Source organism: Galeopterus variegatus, unplaced genomic scaffold (genome assembly GCF_000696425.1).
Source record: "Galeopterus variegatus unplaced genomic scaffold, G_variegatus-3.0.2 Scaffold2348, whole genome shotgun sequence".
Taxonomy (NCBI): Eukaryota; Metazoa; Chordata; class Mammalia; order Dermoptera; family Cynocephalidae; genus Galeopterus; species Galeopterus variegatus.
Window position 1 is genome coordinate 51,140 of NW_007728459.1, and position 8,704 is coordinate 59,843.

At 40.3% G+C, this 8,704-nt stretch overlaps 1 protein-coding gene across 3 annotated transcripts in view; it reads left to right on the forward strand.

Moving 5' to 3' along the window:
* The window catches only part of SLC9A7 (solute carrier family 9, subfamily A (NHE7, cation proton antiporter 7), member 7), a 74,595-nt gene that overhangs the window by 27,960 nt on the left and 37,931 nt on the right, over nucleotides 1-8,704 (forward strand). For all 3 annotated transcript variants that reach the window (XM_008581407.1, XM_008581409.1, XM_008581408.1), the window contains exons 10-11: nucleotides 730-841; nucleotides 3,625-3,778. In XM_008581407.1, the coding sequence (XP_008579629.1) occupies nucleotides 730-841; nucleotides 3,625-3,778 (266 nt within the window). The remainder of the gene's footprint in view (nucleotides 1-729; nucleotides 842-3,624; nucleotides 3,779-8,704) is intronic.

Here is an 8,704-nt window from a genome sequence, read left to right on the forward strand (position 1 = left end):
GGGTTGCTTGTTTTTTTCTTGTAAAGTTGTTTGAGTTCCTTGTATATTCTGGATATTAATCCTTTGTCAGATGTATATTTTGCAAATATTTTCTCCCACTCTGTTGGTTGTCTTTTAACTCTGTTAATTGTTTCTTTTGCTGTGCAGAAGCTTTTTAGTTTGATATAATTCCATTTATTTATTTTTTCTTTGGTTGCCTGTGCTTTTGGGGTCATATTCATGAAGTCTGTGCCCAGTCCTATTTCGTTGCAGGCTCTTTGTGATCGTTAGGTTAGAGTACCTGATGTTTACTTGCAAATGAAGCTTGCAAGCGCTTACCCAGCAAACTTTCTCTTTAGAGTTTGACTCCACAGTTAGTAATTTTTTCATCTTGTGATTTTCCTTCCAGTAGAGCTCAACACACTGTTTGCTTCTCTTAGCTTATTTCTGAACTCATTTTTTGATATATTGGGAAATTGGCCAATACCAGTTGAATTAAATCAAGAAGTTACAAAAGTGTGTTTACTAGACATTATGAACCAGGAGGTAGGGAGGGTTGGCTAAATGACTCCCATTCTGTCGCTGAGAGACTTGTTTAGAGGGAAACTAGATAGCCTGGCTTTTTTTTTGCAGCTCTCTGGATCATAATCAGATGTCACGGAATTCCTAAAATTCTCTGCTCAAGCAGTGGTGGGGTGGAAATGCTATTCTGGAAACCTGTTGGGTCCTTAACCTCCACCTGGTGGTCAGGTTGCCATCTTCCTGGGCAGAGCTGCGCATATCTACCCACTCTCCTTCTTCCTCAACTTGGGCAGGAGGCATAAGATTGGCTGGAATTTTCAACACATGATGATGTTTTCAGGTAAAAAAGTATAAGTGTAAAGCAAATGAGTTTTGTTCAGCAGGCCATGATACTATGATTAAAATATAATCAAGAAGGTTCATAAAAAGACAGGCATTCAAGTTTCTGGTTCTTTTGTATCCCCTGCAGTGCTGAGTAGACAGATGTACATGTTCAACTAAGTTAGTATTGATTTTGCAAACCATACTACCAAATGTGAACATTCTCCCCTAAAATATTTGCATCTCTATTTCATGTCTACCACCAAAGGGACCTGGAGATATATAAGTATTTAAATTCTTGATTGTTTTCTAGTAAATATTTATAACCCTTAAGCTTCCAGAAGGGCTTCAGACCTAAAATTAGAAGGAAAAGAGCTCTGGATGAAAAGGAGCACAGGCCAAATCACTCAACAGCTCCCAGCTGCAGTATCCTCTCTTGTAAAATATGAAATTGAATGAATTAGTCGAGGTCCCTCCTAACTGTAACTTCTGTGGAGCCAAAGAAATAAAATACGCTTACATAAGCAGGAGGAACCTAAAGCTGGAATTTAACAGCTGTGCTAGTCCTGTTTGATTTACACTGTCTCCTGCATGCCCCGTCCCCAACCCCCTCAACCCCCAATTTTCACTGTAAAACTGAGACATCTGGAGAAGCCACTGAGGAGACAAAGGATGATAAAGAAAGATTTGCAGGTAAAGAAAGGAGAGCACAGTTGCCATGAGTAGATGCTACAGCGAGGGTGCTAAGCATCAGCCTTTACATAAACAAGCCCCAAGTTAGAGCATCTTTGCAGAACAGAGGGAGGAAATGTTGGGTGCAAAAGGCCACTGTGACTCCTGAAGTTACCTCTGTCCTGTGTGGGGGGAAGTGTAGCAGAGGGTGAGGTTAGGAAGGAAATTGTGTCTAGTGATTTTCAGTCTTCAGGTTGCATCAGGATCACCTCTTGGGCTTGTTAAAGCGCAGATTGCTGGGCCCTACTACCAGAGTGTCTGCTTCTGGAGGCATGGGATGGGTCCCAAGAATTTGCATTTCTAACAGTTTCTCAGCTGCTGCTGCTGGTGGTTTGAGGACCACATTTTGAGAAGCACTGCTGTAGAGTGGAAACCACAGAGAAGCTCCAGTGCCGTACTGAAGAGCTTGGACTTTCCTCCAGAGCAGTGGGGAAGCATTTAGAGCTTGACCAGGAGGGCAGTGACAAGTTCTTACTTACATATTAGGAGAATGCCGATGGCCAAGAGAAAGATGAATTGGACATAACTCTGTCATCTGTCATCTAGGTGAACTTCAAATTTGTTAATTGTCATCTGTACTGAAAGGCTGAGATCCTCTGTACTGTTTAAAGACATCTCCAATAAAAATTATTTTATGCTGGGAGAAGTCTGGCTATAGAAAGGAACTCATTCTTAAAGTCTATGGAATACCTGAGGTTTCACTTTCCTGTTCCTTACCATGTTCACCTAATAAAATAAAGAAAAATATATTTTCTTCTTTGAGATAATACCCCTTTAGAGGCTTAAATATTGACCAATGATGTAGCTGGCTCTTGGGTGATCTAGATGTGTATAAATTTTTCACTAGGACAGATTAATAGAAAACATTAATTTTGCTGTTTTTTTAAATATAACTTTTATTGAGTCACTCTTTAGTGAGTAGTAGTGAAGCTCTAAGATTATATTTATAATTGTGAAATTATTGGGAAAGGTGGGAAAATGTACAAACACATATAGTAGGTCTAACTTTTCACTCTCTCCTATGATACACACACATCCTTGCCCATGGTGAATAAGAATTTATGCTAAATGTGTTCTGAAGACTGGAATCAGTCTTTACTATAAAACAAATTATGGGCGTGGTACGGGGAAGGGACAGAATAGCTCAGAAAGGTAAATTTTAAAACATTAAAATGTTGATGTTAATCATAAAGCCCATTAATGTAGATCAGGGCAGCCCCTGGGCCAAATCTGGCTGCTGCCTGTTTTTATACACCCTGTGAGCTAAGAATGCCTTTTACAGATGAGTATTTGCAATCCTGTCTGATGATAGGCGACACTTACTTGGAAACCCAATTAAGCAAAATACCTCTTGCGCCAAAAGAATTCCATTCTTTTCATTAGTTGACCGTATTACAACAAGGTGTACTCAGTTATTATTATTATGTTCTTGATTTTTATCAATAAGAGATTGTGGAAATTTGTTTTCTCTCTTTCATGTAAGTACCCACATAATAGACTTGACTTTTGCGTCTTGACCCACAAAGCCTAAAATATTTAATATCTGGCCCTTTACAGAACGAATTGCTAACCCCAGAGGTAGATCAGGTTGTATTTTCACTTCTCTGCTTGGCTTCCCCCTTTGCTACGGAAATGCTGAATTGTTTTCCACAAATATACATTTCACATACTCATATTTAGCCTGTTTTTAAAATTTATATTGACTGGGTAGTGCTTTGGTAGTGTTTGGATCACAGATTTAGAGAGCTCATATTATTATTTCTTATTTATGTTTCTTTTTACTTCATGTTATTAGGAGAATCATTTAAGCAGCAAGAGTTATTATTCTAAAATGTGCTGTACAACGTAGTGCAGTGTTTTACCCATTGTATTTGGGAATTTGGCAAGACAGCTTCAAATAGGAGAAAAACATGCACCTTTAAGTTTTTTCTTTCTGAGTAAAATAAAACAACTTGGCTTCTGAAGAATGAATGGATAGTGTTTATTAGCCCCAAGTGGCAGCAGTGGATTTTGAGGTGACATTGTCATTTATCTTTCTAACCAGGACATTGTCCTCTTTGGTCCCTGCAGGCCTCAGGGGGGCAATGGCATTTGCATTGGCCATCCGCGACACGGCATCCTATGCTCGCCAGATGATGTTCACGACCACCCTCCTCATCGTCTTCTTCACTGTCTGGATCATTGGCGGAGGCACAACACCCATGTTGTCATGGCTTAATATAAGGTTGGTTTGGAACCAAGGCCAGTTTTGTGCCTAAATATGTCAGTTGTCGCTGTTTTTGAGAATGTTCAATATGCCCATGCAGGGTGTGCTACAGCTTAGTTCATGGAAAGTTTTGTTTTGTTTTGGGAGGAAATTATTAAAAATTAAGAAAAAAACCCCAATAAATAAAAGTTTGGAGTATTGGATTTTCCAGGAGAAAAAAGGATGTTGTCATTAAAATTTTTGTTAGTATAAACACACAAGGAATTAGAAATGGCTGGATCTTGCTACAGGGTGACTTTAGGGCAAGAACTCAAGAAGTCTTAAAGCTGTGGAAGAGAGAATAGACCTATAGTCCCTGGCAATGTCCAATATTTCCCATTCCTTTGAAGTGAAACCTAGGGCCTGAAGAATAAGCTCATCAGTGAGAAATAAAAAGAAGCAATTAGAGTTTTGTTGTAGCATGAAACAGTGTGCTGTGTCTCTGCTTTCTTAGTGCACAAAAGAGATGACATTTCCAGTGTAACCCTCATCTGTTGCAGCCTCATGGATGTCACCTGCCTGTGGTTTTGCAGCTTTATCAGGACAGAGGGGCACTGACCTGAATTTGATTTTTTTAAGATCATTTGAATTCCAAACTGTGGTTGTGAGCTCCAGCACCCTATGGTAAAGAGGACTCTGGAGCAGGTTCACAAGACCCACAGCCCAACTCTGGCTGTGGTTTAAGACAAGCCCCTTATGTCTTTGTGCCTCAGTTTTCCTCATTGTCACATGAAGGCATATCACCAGATTACATCAAGGGCCCTTTGGCTCTAAGTGTTGTGCTCTGCTTCACTGGAGGGGCTCTGGCCACCTGCCGCAGTCTCAGGTCTGCAGAGGGTGACCATGGTCAGGAACAAGAAGACCCTTGGGTAGTGCAAAGGTGGGAAGAATAATTCTCTGAAAAGCCACATGGTGGCAGTGCTTTTTCTTTCTCTGCTGGCTTTTAGTTTGTATTCCCTTCTCTAGAATGTAGAATGTGTGACAGCTGCAGAGTGTACATAGCTTAGGGGAGAGGAAACGAACAAGGATCTCCCAGTCATCCTTGAGGCTGGGGAGAAAACTAGAATTTGAGAGAACAGTCTCCATCTGGGGCTTCCATACTGATGGTAGGCGGGGATTCCCGGGCTTGACTGCTGCCAGCTGCACCATGTCTGAGCTAGCATGTCTCAGTCCGAGATCCAGGTGGGTCTGCAGAAGTCACTGGGGCTTATTGTTGACAGTCATAATAATAACTAACACTTATGTTGCAGGCCTTGTTTGAGATGCCATGCATATATTAAGATAAATCTTGTAACACTATAAAGGAGATAATATTATTATCTCCACTTTAGAACTGGGGAAACTGAGGCACAGAGACTTGACACAGAACTTGCCCAAGATCACAGAGCTTTAAGTGTATGAGCTAGGATGTGAGGCCACAGCATCCTCACTCAACCACTATACTGTACTGTCTGTGAGAAGGGTTGCCGTGTTAAAGGCTATTTTTATGTCATAAAATTTTGGATGGTAAGAATTTCACCTTCCTGGCATGAATCTCAAGGGTTGAATTAAGGGAAATAGTCCATCCTTGGGAATATAAACTTAAAGAAGGAAATTTACAGTGTCTTAGCTTTAAACTTGAGACATAAGATGGTACCATATTTGTTCTGCATAGCAGAATGAGGGCAAGAAAGAAGTTTACCCTGCACACAGTTGACAATCTTTGCATTTGGTGACCTCTGAGATTACTTCCTATTTGTGAGGTCACCCATTGGGTACCCTGGATGCCAAGAGCCTGATTAAGTCATGTTTGCTTTTCGTGCTATTTTATGTCTTTTCTTCCATCCCCCCTCCCCCTCAACATTGACAGGACCAAATAATTTTCCACTGAGAGTAGAGAGTTGGCTTGTGACATTTTGCACTCCTCATAACCCTTTTCAAAAAGTGGGCCATTAAAACGGTCCTACCCACACCAAGGTCAAGGGTTCGGATCCCTGTACTGGCCAGCTGCCAAAAAACAACAAAAAAATAGTCCTACCCAGAGCTGAGAGTCTGGGCAGCTTTCTGTGAGACATATAAGCTGTGTAGGTCAAGGCAAGGATGCCTGCTCTAGGCTGGGAGCTGGTGGGAAGGAGAGGCATGGAAGGGCTGTTGAGCAGGCAGCCAACAGCATCTGTTCTCAGAGTCATGTTCTGATCCCTTGTTGTGTTAATATTTTCACAACAATCCGATTATACATTTATATATGTGTGTGTGTGTGTGTGTGTGTGTGTGTGTGTGTGTGTGTGTGTGTGTATATATATATATGTATGTATATCATTGTCCTGGTGTTATAAGTATTCTATAGGTGAGGAAACCAAGACTTAAAGAGGTTAAGTAGCTTGCCTTTGGTCTCATAGTTATTTGATGGCAGGTCAAGGTTTTTGTGCAACTCTGAAGTCCATGTTTTTATCCAGTCTACATAGTATTTACATTGTATTAGGTATTACAAGTAATCTAGAGATTATTTAAAGAATACAGGAGGGTGAGTGTAGGTTATATGCAAATACTACACCATTTTATATCAGAGACTTGAGCATCTGCAGATTTTGGTATCCATGGGAGGTGCTGGAATCAATCCCCCTCAGTTGCTGAGGAACCAATGTATTTTCTGAATATATATAAAAGTGAATGTACATAAAAGTGAATTTTTCTGAATAAAATGAGAAATATACTATAGTATAATTCAAAGTTGTATACATGTATTGATACATCACACTGTCCCCCATAAATATGTACAATTATTCTGTCACTTAAGAATAAATGAATAAGTTTAATTTAAAAACTTACTCAATATAAAACTGATACCAAAAAAAGTTTCAAAAGCTTATAATAAATATAAATATGACAAAGCTCCAAAATATCATGTGAAATTTTATTAATTAGCTGCTGGACACTTCTCTATAATACTTTTTTTTGCTTTTTTAATATGCCTACTTTTTGATCCCCTCTGATGGAGTTTGTATGTGTTGTCCCCTCCAAAACTCATGTGGAAATTTGATCTCCAATGTGGCAGTGTTGGAAACTGATTGAGTCATGGGGGTCGATCCCTCATGAATGGATTAATGTTCTGCCTGGGGGAGGGGGGATTAATGAGTGAGTTCTCGCTCTGTTAGTTCCTGTGAGAGCTCGTTGCTTAAAAAGACCCTGGCACCTTCTCTTGCTTCCTCTCTTGCTTCCTCTCGCCATGTGATCTGTTCGTACCCACCGGCTGCCTGCCACTTTCTGCCATAAGTAGAAGCAGCCTGAGGCCCATGCCAGATGCAGCTGTCCTAGAATTGTAAGCCAAATAAACCTCTTTCCTTTATAAATTACCCAGTCTCAGGTAATTCTGTTATAGCAACACTAAACGGACTAAAACACCCTCTTTATATAATAATTTTGTAATATTCTCTATAGAGAGAATAGAAATATAAATCAGTCTTTTTTCTAGCATAGGTGGTCAAAATTTGCTATTGTGTTTTAGAAGAGATTCAGCTTCACTGTTTATTGGTAATGTCATGTAAGTCTTTGGAATTATTGTCAAATTTGGGAAAACCTCTATTAAGTTTCTTTCGTAAGTGAGCTGTAAGATTTTAGGGCACAAAACTTTCCTTATGCAACATGATTCTTAAAAAGTTTACTTTGAAATAATTACAGATTCATAGGAAGTTGCAAAGATCTATGCTTCACCCAGTTTCCCCAAGGGTTACGTCTTACATAGCTGTAGTACAGTATCACATCGAGGGGCTGACGTGGGTACAATATGTGTGCATAGATATATGCTATTTGATCATTTGTGTAGGTTTGCATAACCACCAGTGCAATCAAGATCTGGAACTGTTCCATCAGCTCAACGATGTCCCTAGTGCACCTCCTCAACCATCCCTAACCCCTGGCCATAATCTAATTTGTTCTCCTTCCCTATAATTTTGTCATTTCAAGAATACTATATAAATGAAATCATACAGTAAATAATTTTTTGAGTTCGGCTTTTTTCCCTACTCAGCATAATGCCTGGAGATCCACCCAGGTTGTTGTATGTATCAATAGATATTTTTCTTTTTTTGCTGCATAATATCCCATGGTATAGATGTACCACAGTTTGTTTAAGCATTCATGCCTTGAAGGACATTTGGGTAGTTTCCAGATCGGGGCTATAAATAAAGCTGCTGTGAATATTCATGTATAGGTTTTTGCATGGTCATAAGTTTTCACGTTTCCCAGATTTTATGCTCAGAAATATGGCTTCTGGGTCGGATGATAAGTGTGTGTTTAGTCTTATAAGAAACTGCCAAACAGTTTTGCAGAGAGGCTGAGCCATTTTGCATGCCCACCAGCAGTGTGTGAGAGCTCCAGTTTCTCGGATCCTCACCAGCACTCAGTGTTGTCACTGTTTTCATTTCAGCTATTCTAATAGGTGTGTGGGGATATGTCATTGTGATCTGGATTTGCATTCATCTCATGGCTAATGATGTTGAACATCCCTTCATGTGGTTATTGCCATTCATATATCTTCTTTGGTGAAATATCTGTTCAAGTCTTTTGTCCATTTTTTAATTGGATTTTTAAAATCGAGTTTTGGGCTTCTGGTCAAGATGGTGGAATAGACGGTCCCCAGCATCACTCTCTCCCACAAATCAAACAATTTACAACTATTAAAAAGCAACAACAGGGCTGGCCCGGTGCTACAGTGCGCCGCTTGGGAGCGCGGTGGCACTCCCGCCGAGGGTTCAGATCCCACATACAGACCGGCCGCTCACTGGCTGAGCGAGGTGTGGGCGCGACGCCGAGGTTTGCGATCCCGTTGCCGGTCCCGGTCCGGGTGCGACACTGAGGGTTGCGATCCGTTGCCGGACACGAAAAAAGACAAAAAGGAAAAAAAAAAAAAAAAAAAAAAATCCTCAT